This window comes from Gracilinanus agilis, chromosome 5 (assembly GCF_016433145.1).
Source record: "Gracilinanus agilis isolate LMUSP501 chromosome 5, AgileGrace, whole genome shotgun sequence".
NCBI lineage: Eukaryota > Metazoa > Chordata > Mammalia > Didelphimorphia > Didelphidae > Gracilinanus > Gracilinanus agilis.
Genome location: NC_058134.1, coordinates 196,445,115 through 196,466,893, shown reverse-complemented (window position 1 = coordinate 196,466,893; position 21,779 = coordinate 196,445,115). Strand labels below are relative to the sequence as shown.

Genomic DNA, 21,779 nt, shown 5'->3' with positions numbered 1-21,779 from the left:
CGTATATTTGAAGGCAATTTATAATCAGGCCAATGTGGGCATGTGTTTAATTGACTAGAGAAGTCATGAGTAGGAGGGTCTGCGAAGTGGTTTGGTAGATAGAGAGCCCAGCCTTGAGTCAGGAAGATGCAAGTTTAAATCTGGGCTCACATACTTGCTAGCTGTGTAACCTCAGGCTCTCATAGGTAGCTGTGAGGATCAGATGAAGTACTCTTTTAAAGCACTTTGCATGCTCAGGTGTTCTAGAGATCTCTATTCCTTTCCCTCCCTAAAAGGCTATGAATCCAAAACATCATGGCACCTTTGAACAAAGAGCACCATCACTGGCATACTAGATATTCATGGTCCACAATTTTGTTGTTATTGTTGAGTAGGGTCTGACTTTTCATGAACCTATTTGGAGTTTTCTTGTTAAGGGTACTGGAGTAGTTTTCCATTTGCTTCTCCAGCTCATCTTACAGATGTAGAAATGGAGGCAAACAGGGTTAAGTGACTTGCCCAAGGTCACACAGCTACTAAGTGTCTCATTGGAACTCAGGTCTTCCCGAATCTAGATTGAATGATCTATTTACTGGACCGCCTAGCTGCCATAGTTTTAGGTCCCTGGAAATGCACGACTGTCCCTCTCCCTTTTTTATGGTCATTCTCCTGGTGATCATCAGACTACCGATGTGATCAAGCCTAAGCTGCTTAACTTGCCTATGTTAACATTGGAGATTTGGTCCTTTCAGGAAATTCAGTTCATTTCTCCCCACAGACAGCTTTTCTGGACCTCATGATTTCCAGAATTCAACATTCTGCAAGACGAAATCAACTCTGAAAACTCTCCCCTCCTCTGATTATTTCCCTCCCCAGTAGTAGGTCTTCATCATGTCCCTGCACAAACAGGATATCCTCCCTCTCCCTCTCCCTTTACAGCTTCTTTTTGTGTTATATTCCCCCATTAAATTGAGCTCCTTGAGTTCAGGAACTGTTTTATGTCTTTCTGTGTATCTCCAGCACTTAGCACAGTGTCTAAAACATAGTAGGTGCTTAATAGGTCTTTATTGATTCTGACTCAGCCTGTTTCTTCATCCATAAAATTAGGGGTTTGGACTAGGAGATCCCTGAGGTCCCTCCCAACTCTAAGCCCATGATTCTATAATCTGAAGCATAATAAAAATTAGAAGAGATTCTCATGGAAAAGAAGTGCTTCATGAAGTAGGGAGGATGCTTTTCCCTCTTTTGGGTTATTGCACTATGGTTTTCGGGATTCTGAGATCTTAACCTGTTTGATCATTTCATTTTTATATTAAATTAAATCATATTTAATATAAATAAAATATTTTATATTATATAATAATTATAATTTTAAAAAATCCTTACCTTCTTTCTTAGTATCAATTCTAAGACAGAATAATATCAAGGGCTAGATAATCAGGATCAAGTGACTTGCCCAGGGTCATACAACTAGGAAATCTGAGGCTGGATTTGAACTCAAGTCCTCCTAACTCTTAAGCCTGGCACTCTATCCACTGTGCTACCTAGTTGCCATATAATTATAGTTTGCACATTATATTTTACATTATAGTTTTCAAAAACCCTATGAACTAGATGGTATTATTATTAGCATCCTAATAGCTCATAGTAGTTACATGGCTTACCCATGGCCACCCCACAGGTGTTCAATGGAGTCAGGAATTGAAGTCAAACCTCCTTATTCACAGTCTAAAAGTCTTTCCATTGGGGGCAGCTGGGTGGCTCAGTGAATTGAGAGTCAGGCCTAGAGATGGGAGGTCCTAGGTTCAAATCTGGCCTCAGACTCAGCCCAGCTGTGTGACCCTGGGCAAGTCACTTGACCCCCATTGCCCACCCTTACCAATCTTCCACCTATGAGACAATACACCAAAGTAAAAGGGTTTAAAAAAAAACAAATAATAGCTGTGATGGAACTTAAGACAAATAGTGGTATCACAAAGACTCTACATTGCAACCAAATAGGATTTATACTAGGAATGGATTGATATAAGGAAAACTATTAACATAATTGATTAAATTAATAAAAAAGCAATAACAATCATCATATGATTGTCAATAAATGCAGAAAAGTCTGATAAAATACAACACTTTTTCATATTAAAAACACTGGAAAGCATAGGCATAAGTGGAATTTTTCTTAAAATGATACAAAGCTTCAGCAAGTATTACTTATAATGGGGATATGCTGGAAGCCTTACCACTAAGATTAGGAGTGAAACAAGGGTGCCCATTACCACCAATATTATTTAACATAGTATTAGAAAATGTTAGCAATAGCAATAATAAAAAAAGTAATAGAAGGAATAAGGTTGGGCAAAGGGGTAATAAAACTATATCTTTTTGCAGATGATATGATGGTGTATATGGAAAATCCTAGAGATTCAACTATCAGTAATTTTTGTAAAATAGCAGGATATAAAATAAACCCGCATAAATCATCAGCATTGTTATATATTACTAACAAAGTCCTGCAAAAAGATATAGAGATACTCCATTTAAAATAACCACAGATAAAATAAAATAACTGGGAGCATGCCTGCCAAAACAAACCCAGGAACTACACAAAATAATTATAAAATACTTTTTATATAAATAAAGTAAAATCTAAGTAATGGAGAAATATTCATTGTTTATGGGTGGGCAGAGCCAATATAATTAAAATGACAATCCTACCTAAACTAATCTACTTATTCAATATCATCCCAATCGATTTAGCAAAAAAGTTAGTCTTTTTTTGAGATAGAAAAAAAAAATAAAATTCATTTGAAATAACAAAAGATCATGAATATCAAAAGAATTAATGATAAAAATGTAAAAGTAGGAGGTCTAGCAGTACCATATTTTAAACTTTATTATCAAGCAGTAATTATCAAAACTATCTGGTATTGGCTAAGAAACTGAAAAGTAGAGCAAGGGAACAGAACAGACATACAATAAATGGTAACAAGAGATTATAGTAATCTTGAATTTGACTAAAGTATAGAGCCAGGTTATTGGGATAAAAAAATTACTGTTTAGTAAAAATTGCTGGGACAATTGGATAATGGTTACAGAAACTAAGTAGAGATCAATCTCTTACAACATTCACTAGGACAGGCTCAAAAAAAAAATATAAGCAGACATAAAAGGAGATATTATAATCAGGTCAGAAGAACAGAGAACGTATTACTTATCAGATTTATGGATAGAAGTAGAATTTATGAATTAACAAGAGATGAAGAGCATTGTGAAATATAAAATGGATAATTTTGAGTACATGAAATTAAAAAGGGTTTATACAAATAAGCCAAGTGTTGCTAAGATTAGAAGGAAATCAGAAAAATGGGAAAAATTTTATAGGCAGTCTCTTGAATAGAGGGCTCATTTCTAAAATATATAGAGAACTTTGTCAAATTTGTGGGAATAAGAGCCATCCCCCAATTGATAAATGGGCAAGAGATATGAACGAAGAAACTAACTCCATATATAGGTTTATGAATAAATGCTCTAAATCACTAATGATTAGGGGAATGTAAACTAAAGCAATTCTGTGGTATCATCTCACACCCATCAGATTGGCTAAAATGATGAAAGAGCAAAATGACAAATGTTGAAAGGGATGTGGAAAAATAGGGACACTAATAAACTATTGATAGAACTGAGAGTTGATCTGGCCATTTTGGAGAGGAATTTCAAAAAATTATGCCCAGAGAGTCATAAAACTGTGTATATCCATAGACTCAGCAATATTATTGCTGGGTCTATTTCCCAAGGAGATCAGAGGAAAAGAAAAATAACCTATATGTACTAAAAATATTTATAGCAGTTCTCTTTGTGGTGTCAAAGCACTAGAAATCGAGGGGATACCCATCAGTTGGGCAATGGCTGAATAAACTGTGGTATATGATTATAATGGAATATTACAATGAAACAGATTAATTCAAAAAAGGTCGGAAAGAATTACATGAGATAATAAAGAGTGAGATGAGTAGAACAAAAAAATGTATACAATTAGCGATTTAATATTTGAGGAATAACTTGTGAACGTTCAACTCCAGAGAATGAACTGAGAAGTGGAAACATGATTCATAATCCACACATACATAACTCTTTGCTAGATGAAGCCTTCTGGTGTGGGGAGGGAGGGTAGTGGTAAAAATAACTTTAAAACCTCATTAAAGAAACCAAATCAATAGTAAGTGACTCATTATGGGAAGGAAGAAAGGAAGAAGAAGGAAGAACAGGAAAAGAAGGAGGAAAATGAGAAGGAGGATGCTTTGCCCTTACCCAAACTCCTCCAGTGATGGAACATTCTTCCATACATTCTAACAGTAGACCTCAGGCATTACTAACAGGATTCTTTCTCCGTACTCTTCACAGATGACGTGTATCAAGCTTATTGCATTTCTACCTCTTGTTCTGGGCCTCCTCACACCAGGTAAATAAAAATGTTCCTGTTTTTCTCTGATGCAGAGTATTTGAATTACTTGCTGACTCAATGCTTAGCACAGTGTCTGGCACATAGGAAACACTTAATAAAGACTTGTTGTCTCGCATTGTCTGCCTTCCCATCTTGAGACTTTGGTGACTTGGCAGAGCCTTTGCTCTCAGTGGGGTACTGGTAAATGTTTGACACCTGATTTTCTGAGGAGAAAAAAGGTATGTGGAACAAACTTTAACCGGCCTTATGGACATTTTCCTCCATCACTTTCTTAAGTCCAGGAATCAACAGAACAAGAAATTAAGCCCTTATTTGTAGTGTCTGCTGATTTCGAACGTGTAAATACTTACACTGACAATTTAACAGCTGGCTCTCTAGGAATAGGAGCCAGCTCCAGGCTTGTTCATATAACTCTATGGATCAAACAACTCTATAGACACCCACACTGGATGGGGATAACGCCTGAATGGGCAAACTTAAGCAATGGATTCTTTATTATCTTGAACTAACAAACAAGTGAAGAACTATTCATTAAGTGCCCACAACATGCTACCTTAGCTAAGTCTGGAGCACAGATTGGCATTTAAGAAATGCTTCTGGATTGATGAATTCTGACTCCAAAGTTCAGTTTTGGCTGGACTCTTATCTCATTTCCTTCGGCCTCATCCTGTCTAACGTAGTCTGAGCTAGTGGGCCAGGAGCACTGACTGCCCTGTGTTTTATCCTCCCAGCTTCCTTTCTGTCCTTCTTTGTGGAAGGTAAGAAGGGTCAGACATCAGTCAGTCGCTGTACCCTTTTTGGAGATGATCACATCAAAACCTTTGACGACCACTTCTACAGCTTTGGTGGAGACTGCAGTTACCTCCTGACTGGAGACTGCCAGAAGCACTCCTTCTCCATTTTGGGTGAGTGGTTGTTGAATGGAGGGGTCAAGAGTTAGTGTAATGGTTTGTCAAAGGACATTCTGGCTTGGATGGGAGTGTCTAAGCAATCGTGAGAGGAAGGGGATGATTTTTCCTTGACACATGAATTTAGGTCATAGAATCTTAGAATTTAGATCTCAAAGTGACCATATAGATCACGTATTTCAACACTCTTATTTTAATTCTTTTTAAATCTTTACTTCCCATCTTATTTTTTTTAAACCCTTACCTTCTGTTGTAGAATTAATACGAAGGCAGAAGAGTGGTAAGGGCTAGGCAATGGGGATTAAGTTCCCAGGCTCACAGAGCTGGGAAGAATCTGATGCCACATTTGAACCTAGGTACCCTGAACCTCAAGCGTGGCTCTCTGTTTATTGAGCCACTTAATTGCCCCAACACTCTTATTTTATAAATGAAAAGTGATGAGATTTGCCTAAGGCAACATAGGCAGGATCTACTCAGTTTGACTCCAAATCCAGTGATTCAATACCTATACAATATCACCAACAGAGTAGGGAGAGTGCTTATAGTTCTTCAGTGAATGCTTAAAGATTAAGAATGATATTCTTAGGGGCAGCTGGGTGACTCAGTGGATCCCGCCCAGAGATGGGAGGTCCTGGGTTCAAATCTGACCTCAGACACTTCTTAGCTGTGTGACCTTGGGCAAGTCACTTAACTCCCATTTCCTAGCCCAGTGGTTCCCAAACTTTTTTGGCCTACTGCCCCCTTTCCAGAAAAAATATTACTTAGCGCCCCCTGTCACATACTATCACTGCCCCCTTACAGTTATTCACTGACCCCCAAATGCACCTGTGGCCATCACTGCCCCCCTGGATCGCTGCAGCACCCACCATGGGGCGGTGGCGCCCACTTTGGGAATCACTGGCCTAGCCCTTACCACTCTTCTGCCTTGGAACCAATACCCAGTATTGATTCTAAGACGGAAGGTAAAGGTTAAAAAAAATGATATTCTTTATACCCCTTCAAGGGAAGATGCCATTATTGGAAATATATTGACACGTTCTTTCTCCTACCACCTACCTCTCTATTGACTTTGGGTTCAGTGAAACTTTGGTTATTTGGACATTGTGGTGTTCTAAGACTTATCACCATACAGCAGATGTTTAAAAGGATTTATAGTTGTGCTGAAGAACACTTCGGAGTCATGAAAAGCAATACACATTTTCCAAAATGCAGTTTAGCCTGTTCCTTTCCACCTATTCATTTCTGAGTTCAGCTTGTCCAGTTTCTGCATCTGTTCCAGATATATTTCTTGATTCATTAACTCATCGGTTTGGAATTTCAGCAGCACGATTGTAACCTAAGCATGTTCATCCATTTTATTGTTCTTGTATGGATTGCTAGGCTGAACTCTTGAGTAAACATAGATCTCATTGAGGAAGCCCAATAATAATCTGGGTTTGATGCAGCAAGTACAATATCCCCCATAAACAAGAGCATAGAGGAGACTTTACTATCTGCAGTGGTCTTTTGGGCTCTGTACAGAACATCTTCCAGGACGGTGGCAAATACTTTTGGCGAACATTCATCTCCCTGTTTGAACAGAAGTTTGAGCAAAATAACTGTAACAAAATTAACTCTGTGGTTACATTCTATTGGCTAGATACAATTAAACAGAAACGCTTATATGTGGAGGTATGTATAATTTGAGGAGAGCATACTAACAACTTAGAGTAATTAGAAAGAATTTCTATTTGAGGTGAGCCCTGAAGGAAGCTAAGAATTTTAGACTATGCTATAGACATTAGTGATGACTTTACTGAATATCTGGTAACTAGGTGGCATAGTGGATAAGAGTATCAGATCTGAAGACTGAAAGATCTGAGTTTAAATTTGGCCTCAGCCATTTACTGTGTGACCCCCGAGGCAAGTGCCTTAGTTTCCTCATTTGCAAAATGGGGACTTCCAGAGTCGAGGAAAGAATAAAATGAGATAATATTTTTAAAACAGGCTATGAGAAAGGAGCTGTTATTTATTATTAGCAATGATGTTCAAGTACCCAGCCCTGTGCTGGATATTATGGGAAATACCAAGGAGTACAGAGACACTATTTTTGCCTTGAAGGAGATTGCTGTCTACATGAAGAGATAAGCTTGTTACATGAACTAATTAGGGAATGATTAAGTGCTAAACTGGTTAGTATTGACTTTAGTAATGCAGAGAAGAGAGATCACCAATGAGTCATTAGGGAAGATTTCATAAAGGAGGTAGGGTTTGAGATGGATCATAGATTTAGAACTGGAAAGGATCTTGGAGATCATTTAATGTTTTTTCTTCCCCCAGACTCCCCACCCCACCCCCACATGCCCTTTACATGCATTTTACAAGTTAGTATTAAGGACAGCTAAGTGGTGCAATGGATAGAGCACAGGACTTGGAGTCAGTAAGACCTGAGTTAAAATCTGACCTCAAACACTACCTGTGTGACCCTGTTTGTCCCTTTCTCTATTTGACTCACTTCAAGCAGCTCAATCTGTTTAGCTTTTACAGGTTCTCACTAAACTTTTTCATTCCCTTGGTAGGTAATAGAAGACTGTACAGGAGAGGAAAGAGGGAGGATCTCAGAAGCTCAGAAAGTCAGGGTTGGAAAGGACCCCAGCAGTCATCTACTATAACTCATTCCTGAACAAGAATGTCCTCTGTAATATACTCAACCAATGGTCATCTGGCCAATTCTGCTTTAGGAAATCTCTAATTGTTAGGAAGTTTTTGCTGACACTAAGCTTAAATTGCCCCTTTGTAATTAATGTCCACCCATTGATTCTACTCCTTACCTCTGGGACAAAGCAAAACAAGACCTAATCATACTAATTCTACTTCCATGTAAAGAAGCCAGTGGTAATCCTCTTCCCCCCAAACCTTAAATCTTGTTCTTCTCTAGTCTTTTTGTTGTCATTCACTTGCTTTTAGTTACCTCTAATTCTTCAAGACCCCACTTGGGATTTTCTTAGCAAAGATCCTAGAGTGGTTTTCCATTTCCTTCTTCAACTCATTTTACAGATGAGGAAACTGAGGCAAACAGACTTAAGTGACTCACCCAGGGTCACTTAGTATTTGTTTGAGATTGGTTTTAAACTCAGTTCTTACTGATTCCAGGCTCTGCGCTCTATCCATTGCACCACATAGCTTACCCCTTCTAGTTCCTTTAGCTAATTTTCAGACGGCATCATCTCAAGGTGTTTCATCACCCTGGCTGCTGTCCTCTGGACATTGCCCAGTTTATCAATGTTCCTAAATGTGGCTACCAGAAATGATCACAGCACTCCAGATGTGACCTAAGCTGCGCCCCCCCCTCATGTTTTAGAACTCATTCCCTGAGTTCAGATAGACTTTCATTTCCAAGTTTGACTCCCTCCATTCCACTGCCTGATTACCTATTGAACTCATTGTTCTTGTTTAGTTTTACATGTTTTAAAAAATCTTTACCTTCTGACTTAGAATCAATACTGTGTATTGTATTGGTTCCAAGGCAGGACAGCAGTAAAAGCTAGGCAATTGCAATTAAATGATTTGTCGAGGACCACACAGATTGGAAAAGTCTGAGGCCAGATGTGAACTTAGGACCTCTTGTCTCTAGGACTGGCTCTCAGTCCACTGAGCCACCTAGCTGCACCCTGTGTAACTTTTTTTTGGACATTGATATCATCGAGTCTCTCGTATCACTAATATTTCACAGGTAGCCTCTAAGCTCTTGAAGGCCAGTGATCATGTCATATGTGTTCCTTTTAATCAAGGGTGAAACTCAAATGAGATAATGAGTGTAAAGCATTCTGCAATCCTTAAAGTGCTCAATATAAATAGCAAATCTTCTTCTTAGCCTATAGCTACACTAGTGATAACTTCAACCCCTGAGCATTCTACTGTACTCCTGCTTGGGTTAAGCAATGTTTATAGAACAATACAGGGCGTGATGGCAAATGTTTAGCAGCTAGGATGTGCAGAAAGAAAAAAAAAGTGCCCACAAAGACTTTTAAATGGAATCTCCATTATTGATATTTTCTCTATCACTCGATTAATTCTAGACAATCAATAAAACAATAAATCAAACCCTGATTTGTTGCCAGTTTCTGAGATGTAAATGCTTGCCATGAGCATTTAGCAATGGCTTTCAAGCCCGGTGAGAGCTGGCTCCAGCAACCCCCTGCTCTTACTAGGAGCAGTCTGCAAAATGCTGTGCTGATATTGAGTGTTCAGTATGTTTTTGAAAGAATGAATGCATCATGGAGGACATTATTAGTATATCATAAGGAATTTGGGGGTCTCAACAGCACATAGATATTTATTATCATAGTTAGCCACTGTATGAAGCACTGGAGATAGAAAAAACCAAAGAGACAACAACAACCCTTCCCTTTGAAGAGTTCATCTTTTCCTTGGGGAAAAATGGTCCCTATGGAGATGAGTTTAATACAAACGTAGGATCTGTGTGTACTCGAGAGTGAGGTGGGCTGGGGAAGGGGAGGTCCACATAAGGTGCCCAGGGAAAATTTGAGGAGGAAAGGGCACTTTCAGCTGGAATAATGAGGAAGGAATCCCTTGAGCTGGTTATCAAAGGATGAAAACAATTTTGACAAGCAGAAATGAGAAGGCTATCTATAGAGGTAAGATAATATTGGCTTTAGGAAGGAGCTTCTAGCCTGATTTGCCTGGAGGAAGGAAAGAAACTAGGATTCTTGAAGTCCCTACCATATGCCAAGTACTCTGCTAAGCACTTTAAAACATTATCTCATTTGATCCATACAACAACAGTGAGAGGTAGGTGTTATTATTATCTCCATTTTACAGTTGAGGAAACTGAGGCAAACTCAGTTGAAGTGACTTCCTCAGGATCACATTGCTAATAAGTGCCTGAGGCAGCATTTTAATTCTAGGCTCCTTGACTCCAGGTCCAGGGCTCTATCCATTGCCTCTAGAAATGAAGAGGAATAGTAAAATGAACTAAAACTGAAAATGTAGGTAGTAGTCAAAGTATAGAAGACCTCAAATGACTATCTAGGGGACATCTGTTTTGTTAAGGGGCAATAGGTAGCTACTGAAGATTTTCGAGCAAGGAAATAATAGGAAGGCTTAGGAAGATGGGTTTGTCAGGGAGGAAAGATGGGAAGCAGGAAGATAGATGGAGAGTCCATTATAGTGATCTAGGCAAGCAGCATAAATGAAACAAAACTCAAAGACATCAGCAGGCAGAGAGAGGGGGCCAGTGATTTTGTGGAAGTAGAATTGTTACGACTTGGCAGCCGTGTGGATGATGGGCCTGGGCTGGTAAGGGAGGGAAAAGAGTCGAAGATGACTCCAAAGTGTCTCTGTGTTATGCTTCCTCTGGAGGATTTCTGTTACTTCAAAGTGCTTGATACGATATAGATGAAAGAATTCCATAAGTAGGCCTCTTTATTTAGTGATTTCAACCTTGAGAAAAATAAGAAAATATTTCTCCTTTCATCTACCAATGGTTCTTTTAATCTTGCAGGGGATTTTGAAAATGGCAAGAGGAAAAGTCTCTCTGTATATCTCGGGGAATTTTTTGACATCCACTTATTTATCAATGGCACTGTGACACAGGGAGACCAAAGGTAAGTCAAGGACTCCTAGAAAATTATAAAGATGGTAAGATACTCTAACTTAGTCTCTTCATTAAAAACCAAAACCCCCAAACCAAAACCCTCATCTTGTGCCTTAGAATGAATGCTGTGTATTGGTTCCAAGGTAGAAGAGCAGTGCGGACTAGTCAATGGAGATTAAATGACTTGTCCAGAGTCACATAGCAAGAAAGTCTCTGAGGTCAGATTTGAGCCCATATAGCTATGTAACTGCCCTTTATTCATGCATTTTTTAAAAAAACAAACCCTTACCTTCCATCTTAGAATCAATGCTGTATATTTGTTCTAAGGGAGAAAAGTGGTAAGGCATAGGCAATGGGTGTTAAGTGACTTGCCCAGGGTCACACAGCTAGGAAGTGAGGTTAGATTTGAGCCCAAGACCTTCCATCTCTAGGCCCCTATCCACTAGCCACTTCTGACACCCCAATTTTAAAGGACAGAAAACTGAGAACAAGAGAACAAGAGATAAATTAATTTATTCAATGATACTTTTTGCTAACGGTGGAACCCAGCTTTGCCTTGTGTCAAACAGTGTAAGGAAGAGCTGGGTATAGAACTCAAGTTGCCTGTTTCCCATTAGTGATTTTTCTCCACCTCTAATTAGGAAATTTAAGAATTAGAAGGGAAATATTAGTGCAGGCCATAAAGGGAAGCTGATCATCACCTTTGCAGAATACTTAAAAAAGGATCAATACTGAAGCTGAAGCTTAAATACTTTGGTCACACAGTAAGAAGACTCATTGGAAAAGATCTTGATATTAGGAAAGACTGAAGAAGATGGATAGGTTGGGTCAATGGAAACAATGAACATGAACTTGGACAGACTTCAAGAGATCGTGGAACATAGAAGGGCTTGGTGTGCTAAATATGGTCCATGGGGTCACAAAGAGCCAGAAATGACAAAAAGCATCCACTTAAAGACCTCATTTTAAGGGAAAATCCACTCCTTCTGGAACTCCTCCATTCCACCTTGGCCAGCTTCATTTCTTGGGAAGGTTTTTCTTATTTCAAGCCTCTATCAAATCTGCTTGCAAGTTCAAGTTGTTTAGCTTACTGCTAACCTTTGGGGCCAAGTAGAAGACCATGATGTTTCACTTGGCTGAATTGGGAGGAAATTCGGGGTAGACAGGCAGCATTTATCTGATTCAAACTTTGCCCCTCCCCTGGAGCCCTCTGTACATAGGAATCCTCCTAGTAAATATTCACATTTATACAGCACTTGAGGGTTTACAAATTATTTTGCTTACAACAAGCCTAGTAGTTTTGTAGCACAAAATTATCATTCCTGTTTTACAGAGGAGAAAACAGAATCTTAGACAAGAGAAATGCTTTGTAAATGGTAAAGGTTGGGAACTGAGGGCTTCTCGTTTGAAAGAAATGGGCTTGGGGGCAGCAGTCGTGGAGCCTGAGATATAAATATGTACTTGATAAACTGATGAATTCTTTTACAGAATCTCCATTCCTTATGCCTCCAAAGGGCTCTATTTAGAAACGGAGGCTGGTTACTACAAGTTGTCTAGCGAGGTCTATGGCTTTGTGGCCAAGGTTGATGCCAATGGGAACTTCCAGCTTCTGCTGCCTGAAAGACACTTCAATAAAACCTGCGGATTGTGTGGCAACTTCAATGACTTTGCAGAAGATGATTTTAGAACCCAGGAAGGTAAGACTTAATGATCTTATTCTTCAGAAATGATTACAGGGAATTACGTGGAATCAACCCTACTGAATGAGATAATATTTGTAAAGTGCTTTGTACAGTGTCTGGCACATAGTAGGTGGTAGAAAAATGCTTGTTCCATCCCCATCTCCAACTCTAGATGAATATTTCTCCAATTAAAAAAATCTCAGGACTCCTTTATACTGTTAAAAATAACTGAAGATTCTCCCAGAGAGCTTTTTTTGTGTGTGGTTTATATTATTAGATATATTTCTATCATATTAGAAATGAAAATATCTTAGCATTATCATAAAAACAATTTTGACTTATGGATTCCCTGTAAAGGTTTTGGGGACCCCTAGGACCTCCAGAGTACACTTTGAGAACTGATGCTCTGGATGAACAGGGTATAGAGAGGCAGTGGAATACTATGGAAAGAGTAATGGATTCAATCAGAAGAAATGGGTTCACTCCTAGTCCCTGACATTTGTTATCTCTGTGACAATGGCCAAGGTGTTCTCTGAGTGTGAGTTTCTTCATTTGCAATATGAAGGCTTGGTCACAACACTATACTACCTACTTCACGAGGATGTTGCGGGAAACAAACTTTAAACCTTAAGACAGCTAAGAAACATGACTGATTATTATTGACCTGGACCACCATCAATGAAACCAATGCTTGATTATCCATAGTAAGGTCCTGGGGAGCAGAGATTGTTATGACTTCTTGAATTCATAATCCAAGTGTTTAACACAGTTCCAGGCACATTACAATGACCATAATAAATGCTTTATCTTTCATCTGTTTATTCATTTATGTGAAAGAGTATAGCATGGATAATTTAAAAGCATCGATAATCCTAAACCTCATTTTGGCCCATCGTTTTAATCGCCAAAACTATTTAGTCAGAGCTCTTCCCAGATGGTAACAAAGATGGATGAATCTGAATTTCTTCTTCTTTTTGTTCTTTCCCCCTTCCCCACAGTGGAGGTTTTAGTAAGTAGGGATATGCTCCAAAGGCATCAGCAAAAGGGAGATACAAAGGAGAAGCCAATTAATTATACACCCCTGACTAATCAGGAATTGATAATACCTTACACTGTTTTGATGATCATTAAAACCTCTCTGGGCCACCTCAATAAAATAAGAGACTTAGGTTTGATCCTTTCAACTTTAAATCCTTTGAGATGCTGATATTAGCAGTAAACACTTTATTTCTGTGAAGCTTTAGTGTTTTTAAGTATTATGTATATATATATATATATATGTATATATATATATATATATGATCACCATAGATATGTGAGGCAGATGAACTATTTTGATGGGGAGGAAGGAATTATTTCTTTTTTGTTTTATATTTTATTTTTTAATTTATTTTTTTAAAGATTTGAATATTTTATTTTTTTAGAAAAATTTTCCATGGTTACATGATTCTTGTTTTTACTTTCCCCTTCACCTCCCCCCTCCCCCCAGAGGAAGGGATTATTTCATAAGTGGGGAGTGTGGAAATTCTGTCTACCAGAGTAGATCAGCAATTTACCTATAATTTATAAGTCTTAGACCATTGTCTGTAGCTCTGAGAAATAAAGTGATTCATCCCAAGCCACATAACTAGTTCATGTCAGAGGACTGGCCTGCAACCATCTTCTTATGGATCCTTTATTGGCCATGTCATGTTACCTTTTGAGGAAGATAATAGAAGTGCTATTATCCCCATTTTTCAGATGAAGAAAGAGGCTCAGGGAGGTTATTCTTTGCTCAAGGACAGACAGTGCACAGTTGCAGATCAAGGCTCTAAGCTCCAGGTTTTCTGTCCAGTGCTTCTTCTACTGCTCCCCTCTTCTTCATGGCCATGCTGAAGGATGATGCCTTTCCTTCTTGGGCAGTACAATCCGTTCTTTTTAAGCCCTGCAGTCCAAGCTCAGGGAGAGTACAAAGTGACTCAAAATGAAGGAACAGTCATCAGTTTGTGTCAGACTAGAACTCAGAACTAGAATAGAACTCAGGCTAGAGCTTTGAAGTTAATCCTGGGATGGGGGGGCTTGAGACACAATCCTATAGCAGTTTTTCTTGGGGTGGGGTGAGATATGCACTTATGGTTTCATAGGTTTGGGAAACTCTCTGATTTGGAAACTTCTCTCAGTCTGCAGAACAGCAATTCGTGTATAACTTATAGTCATAGACAGATGCTTGGGGACACTGGGAAGATATATAATTAGCCCAGGGCTAGCCATAGAGCTAGTATGTTAGAGGTAGATAGGTGGCCAGGGTATTGCAGTTTGAAAGTGATGAATGTTGGGTTTGTCCCAAGAATGAAGATTCAGACTCTGCTCATGGCAGGAGGTATAGTTCTATTGGGTGCAAGAGCTAAGTTTAGAATGGTCAGAGCCATGGAAAAGAAAACCGCTGTTGAGAAAAACAAAGCTGCTCTTGGGGAAAAAAAGCTGAGCTTTGGAAAAAAGCTGGGCCGCTGGAATTCAGTTTTCTAGATTTTTATTGAGGGTCTGGGGGATTCCCTCCTCCCATCCTTGGGAATTCTGCACCTTTCCTCAGATTATTCCTCCCCTGGGCATTCCAGGCTAAAAACCAGAGAAGAGGTGGAGAAGGGGTCTGTAGGTTTAGATAGAGATGTATTTTAAGAGCTTACACTCATAGGGTGAATTTCAGGACATGAAAAGAGGAAAAGAAGAACACGCACAAGGCTTGAGGAATTTCCTCTAATTATCAAGATCTTCCTTTAATTGCAAAGATCTCCAGTGCACATGTGAGATGTTCCCTCTTGGGTCCCGTCTGTTGACCTTCAGGTTGATTGGGCATCCTCCCCTTTCAACTTTGCTCTCATCGGATAGGAGGAAGTCATAACATTGTTGACCTTCAAGACAACTTAGGTACTGTCCCTTCCCTTTGAGGTGGGGAATGTCAGGCAAGGTCTTATCAGCTGGAGAGGAAGGTACAGGGAAAGCACAGGATTGGAATCTACATTCTAATTGGCACATCTGCTGACTAGTAAAAAGTTAGGATTTTGAAGCACCATTTTAAAAGGATTTCAAAGTACCATTTAAAGCACCCTTTCTCATTCTTTCCCATTGTACAACCCCACAAAGGTATATGCAGAATGGGGCAACTCATCCTTCTGATGCTTCAGAGAGAAGAGTAGTAACAGAGACCAGGTTATTCCCAGGATCCAAGCAGGGAGTTGGCAAAATATCCATGGCTTTAGTTGTCTCTACAAAAAGGCACAACAGAGCAAACTATTGATCTTAACACAAGGAGGAAAACTTGATCACAAAAGTGTTACTTACTTGAATGGAATAAATGGCCCAAAAGATCTCCAGGAGATGGAGAAATAGTCATGCAGTGAACATGAGGAAAAGCCTAAATACCATGTAGAAAGACCTGAAGGAAGGGCTCCAGCACATGAAAGAAAGCCTATTGAAGATATATGGCAAGATGTAGAGAGAGTCAGACAGAATAAGAAACCGTTGATAGGACTGTTTCACTTTGCACCATCGGAAGGAATTTCCACAATGATTGGATCAGTTAATGCATTGAAAGATAAAAGGATCTGTGAAATCTGGTATGATGGAATTTATGACTCAAATAGGCTCTGGAGAGGAATACGATCTTTCAGTGGGACAGAATGGATAATAGTATTCACTTCAAATTAGTATATGCATGAAGAAGATATGCTCCTGGGAGGAAATCCAGGTGGCATATATCTGAAAGCACACTTGAGTGAGAATCAGCAAAGGAAGAAACACCCAGGCTACTGGGACAGAAGGAGGAAATGACTGAGATTTAGGGAATAGATTAAAAAAAAACCAAACCTGTCCTAGAGGCATAATATAATAATGATTAGGAATTGTCCAGACATCTATAAGAATGCTCTCTCTCTCTCCTTGCCAAAAGCCAAAAAGCCTGTGACTTCTTGGCTTACTATAATGAAAATTTCATCTTCTAAAATATAGGGGAAGTGAGGGTAGCTACTGTTTTTGGATCTAATTTTGACTCACAAAATGGAAGGAAATGGTTGCCGTGATATACAAGATGAGGATACACTTCGAAGGCAAGTGACCAATCGGTTTAAAAGCCTATTAGAGAAAGCAGAAAGCTGGGCATAGTCTTAATACATCTTGGTTTTGGGGAGAGAAGATTTCAGAGAGTTCATAAAAAGTATTGGTAGGACCCAGTAGTCTAAAACATTACAGAAAATGCCGATCCAATAGGGATGGGAAGCTCTCAAAAATGAAATTCTGAAGACAGAACAGAAACAATTCTGATGAAAGAAGGATAATGTGTCTAAAGAGAATGGCATAAATGTTCTGGGACCTCAGGATAGACCAAAATTGATTAACAGGGGGCTGAAACTCAAGATAACTAAGGAAAGAGTCAGAGAACAGTTAGTCTGCCCTGTCAAAGAGTTAAAGTCATTAGCCTCAGATCAGCTTCATCTTAGACTACTTAAAGAACTGTAAGATATAAATGGCTGATCCTCCACTGGGGATCTTTCAGATATTATGGAGAATGAGAGTTGCCATGGTATGGAGGTTAACAATGTTCTGATTTTCAAAAAGGGAAGAGGGCTATAATAAGCTAGTGAGCTTGATTGACATTTCTGGCAAGATTCTAGAATGTAGTATTAAAGAGATGGTATTTGAGCAGTCTGTGAAGGAAATAGTTGTCATTAAAAGCTCTCATAGTGGAGACAGGTAGGTAGCTCATTGGATTGAGAGCCAAGCCTAGAGACAGGAAGTCCTGGGTTCAAATGCGACCTCAGACACTTCTTAGCCATCTGACCCCGGGTAATTCACTTAACCTCCATTGCCTAGTCTCTACTACTCTTCTGCCTCGGAACCAATATTTAGTATTGATTCTAAGTCAGAAGGTAAGCGGTTTTAAAAGAAAGCTATTATGGTTTATTATGTCAATTAGGACAGGTAATGTTGAACTGACCTCTTTTTTAAAAAAAAATAGTAACTAGATTGGCAGATCAAAGGAATGCTGTACACATGATATACCTAGATTTCACCAAGGAATTTGAAAGTTTCTCATGCTATTCTTCTGGATAAGGTGGAGGAATGTGTTTCTAGATGATAACATAGGTAGGTGAATTCAGAACTAGCTGAAAGATCAGATTCCAATAAGATAACGAACAGATCAATGTCAACTTGGAGACAGAGAAATTCTCTAAGAATTTAGACTTGCCCCTAAGCTGTTCAATATATGTATTCATTTTTATTTTTGTTACCATTTATTTTTAAATATATAACATAAAATGATATGTAACATAACAATGATCATATGATTTATTGTAAATATGTAATACATTATAACAGATATGCTTATTAAAGAGAAACAAAATCTCATATTAACCATATCTAAAAATCTGTCTCATTCTTTTTTGCCCTCCCCACCTGCCCAAAAGGGCATGAAATAATTTCTTTAAAAAAATTAAATCTTGGGGGGCAGCTGGGTAGCTCAGTGGATTGAGAGCCGGGCCTAGAGATGGGAGGTTCTAGGTTCAAATCTGACCTCAGACACTTCCTAGCTGTGTGACCCTGGACAAGTCACTTGACCCCCATTGCCTAGCTCTTACTGCTCTTCTGGAGTCAATATACAGTATTGACTCCAAGACGGAAGGTAAGGGTTTAAAAAAAATCAAATCTTAAAGTGTTATATGAACATGTTCTGATGATGATAATGATGACTGTTGGCACTGAAAATAGGAAATGGATACAAGAAGATTTAACTAGTGTGGGTTTTACACAACAAGGAGATCGAAAGAGCCTAGAAACTATTCTCCTCCCCTTTCTAGCTCTTCAGATTATGGTAGCTGAGGACATCAGTTCATAGTATGAGCTTATTTTGTAAGATCTAATGAAGAAGGATAGTGGAAAATGATGAATACTACCACTTCATAAAAGAGAAAGAAGTAGTGAAAGGAAAAACAAATTCCAGAAAGCTTGGTGAGAGATTCAACTAAGCAAAAAGGTTCTGAAGGCATATGAGGAGGAGATTGGTAGGGCCACAAGCAGATGAAAGAAAAGATTTCAAAATATTAAAAAATTTATTCCCCCCCAATTACATGTAAAAAAGTCTCCAAAATTTAAAAAAGAATTTTAAGTCTCAAGTTTTCCCCCTCCTCCCCACTTCTGAGATAGTAAACAATCTCATATAATAGATTTTACATGTGTAATCATTGTTGTAATTTTTTTCTATATATTAATACTTTTGTGGAAAGAAATTCAAGCAAAAAAAAATTAAGAAAGAAAGTGAAAAAAGTTTGCCCAAATATTTTTTTTATAACAAAACCTTTTCTCCATTAAATATAATGGAGTCACCATATTTGGACAACAATAGCAACATTTGATTTTAAGGTTTGCAAAGCACTTTATGTATATTATTGCATTTGATCCTCACATCAACCCTTTAAAATAGGTGCTATTTTATATCTATTTTACAGATAAGGAAACAGACTGAGAGAGGTTAAATGACTTGCTCAGGATTACATAGCTAGCAAGTGCTAGAGGCAAGATTTGAATCTAGGTCTTGTGCTACTTTGTTAATAATGCAAAGTAGAAGGACTGGTTATATGGTAAGAGGGGGGATAACTGATGGAGAGATGGTGCCCATATGACAACCAGAGACCTACAGCTAAATCTCTGACATGTTGAATGTCCACTGAGAGAATCTTCAGGAAGACACAGATAGGAATGAGAGAGGATAATAGAGCGTGACTGGCACAAGATTAGAGCCCAATTTGTCCCAATGAATGGAGTACCTGCCTTGATGACATCACATAGCCATCGAAGTATCAAGGTTTTATCACATATTTGAAAGAGGGCATAGATGGCATGCTTTAAAACAATTATCAAGATATTTTACTTTCCCAATTACATGTAATAACAAATTCCACATGAGTTTTCTGAAGTTATACGGACCAAATTGTCTCCCTCCCTCCCTTCTCGCCTGCCTTCTGGAGCTGGCCAGCAATTCCATCTGGGTTATATGTGTCTTACCTACTTCTAGATGATAAGAAGCTGAGAGGTATCGCTAACATGTTGGATAACAGAGTTAGAATTCAGAAAGGTAACCATGAGTTAGGATGATGGGCTAAATCTTTTTTTTTTTAAACCCTTACCTTTTGTCTTAGAATCAATACTATATGTTAGTTCCAAGGCAGAAGAGCGGTAAGGGCTAGGCAATGGTGGTCAAGTGATTCTTCCAGGGTCCTGTCCAGGAGCATCATTTCAAAGAACTGGAAATATTTAGTTTGAAGAAGAGAAGCCTTAGGGACCTTAAAGAAGACAGGATTTTGAAGGGCAAGTTGAAGGGCAATGAAGTAGAAAAGTAAGAATAAGACTTGGTCTTCATGTCTGCAGAGTGTAGAATAAGCTAAAGTAGGTGGATAGATTTAGGCTCAGAATAAGGAAAAACTTACTAATACCTAGAACAATTAAAAGATGGAATGGGCTGCTTTAGGAGGCAGTGACTATTTAGATATGGGTTGAATTCAGTGGTTTTTGAGGTCTTTTCCAATTTACACATTCTCTGAAGTCACTTAACCTCTATTAGTACCATTAAAAAAAAAAAGCCAAAACAACAACTCTTACTTTCCGTCTTAGAATCAATACTGTGTATTGGTTCCAAGGGAGAAGAGTGGTAAGGGCTAGAGTCTAGCTGCTAGACAAGGGGGTTAAGAGACTTGCCCAGGGTCACACAGCTAGGAAGTGTCTGAGGTCAGATTTGAACTCAGGGCCTCAAGTCTCTGGGCCTGGCTCTCAATTCACTGAACTACTTAGCTGCTCTGTATAACCATCATTTTCTGCATCTGTAAGATAGGCATTGTAATATTTACACTATATAGATCACAAAGGTGTTATTGGAAAAATGTATTATAAATTTGAAACTACTCGGCAAATGTAAGTTATTAACATTATTATTATTCTCTAAGCTCTCTTTGGGAGTTCCTAGTCTTTATTTTAGTTTTACTTCATTGAGATTTTGAGCTAGACTTGACTTTGGAGATTTAGTTCTGTCTTTTCACTTGATGTGGAAATGAGGTTGAGAGAGATTGAGTAACTTTCCCAGGGACATCCAAGAAATTAGTGGCAGAGCTGAGACCAGAAAGTCAGACAACTGACTCCCAGTTCTGTATTCTTTCCACTCTACTGCCTCTCTACATTTCCTATTCCTCATTTTCCTATCTCCTAGGCTACCACATTCACATACCTCTTGTCCCCAAAGAAAAGAAAGGGCAGTTCCTCCAACCCATAGGCTATGTCATCTCTTCCCTTCTGGCAGCCATTCTCTGATTCTGAGGCACTGCCTGGACTTCGAGGCCCCATTTTCAGAAATGGTAGACAGGAAATCTCTTCCTTACTTTTCCCCCATTAATTTTCTGGGCAATAAATACTGATTAGGTGGTTTAAACTCATTGTCGTTATTGGGATCCTATGACTTTTGACTACCAGGGTCTCCTAACCTTTGACACAGGGACGTCTGAGAGGAGAGGGAAGGGCTCACAAACTTTTGTCAGGCATGGGACGACCACTGATGACCTTGTGGTATTGAATCGTGAATCCTCATTTCCCAGTCCTTTGGTGTTTAGATGACCAAGAACTCAAGTAATGGCAGCATTTCCCTCAACTAGGACACACATAATGTATAGAAACGCTAAAGGAAGGATGACTGGGAACATTAGAGAACCAAACTGCCTTGTCACATGAAGATCGATCCCACTTTGGTGAAAGACTTCTCTGCCTCCCTTCTTGTATCTACCTTCTTTTTGTCTCTCTCAGCCTCTCCCTTGCCTCCTTTTTGTCTCCTTCCTCTTTCCCTTCATCTCTCCTCCTTACTTCTCTCTACCTTCTGTTATTCTTTCCATTTTCTCTTTCTTTCCCTCCATTCTCCTCCTCCTTTTTCCTTCTTCCTTTTCTTCTTCCTCCTCTTCCTCTCCCTTTTCCACCTCTTGCCTTTTGCTAACTGCCTTCCTCTTCTCCACAACCTGTCTTGCCTCCATTAGTATCTCATCTTGAAGAGCTTCTTGAGTTGCTCTGAATCTAATATAAAGGTTCTCCCCAATAAAGGAGGGAATTCTGCATTCACAACCCTACTGGTCAGTGGGAGAATGACAGAG

General features: G+C 38.9%; 1 protein-coding gene across 1 annotated transcript in view; it reads left to right on the top strand.

Moving 5' to 3' along the window:
• Positions 1-4,377: 4,377 nt before the first annotated feature.
• The window catches only part of VWF (von Willebrand factor), a 211,659-nt gene continuing 194,257 nt past the window's right edge, over positions 4,378-21,779 (top strand). The window contains exons 1-4 of the mRNA XM_044677836.1: positions 4,378-4,435; positions 5,197-5,343; positions 10,850-10,952; positions 12,431-12,639. Coding sequence (XP_044533771.1) covers positions 4,378-4,435; positions 5,197-5,343; positions 10,850-10,952; positions 12,431-12,639 — 517 coding nt within the window. The remainder of the gene's footprint in view (positions 4,436-5,196; positions 5,344-10,849; positions 10,953-12,430; positions 12,640-21,779) is intronic.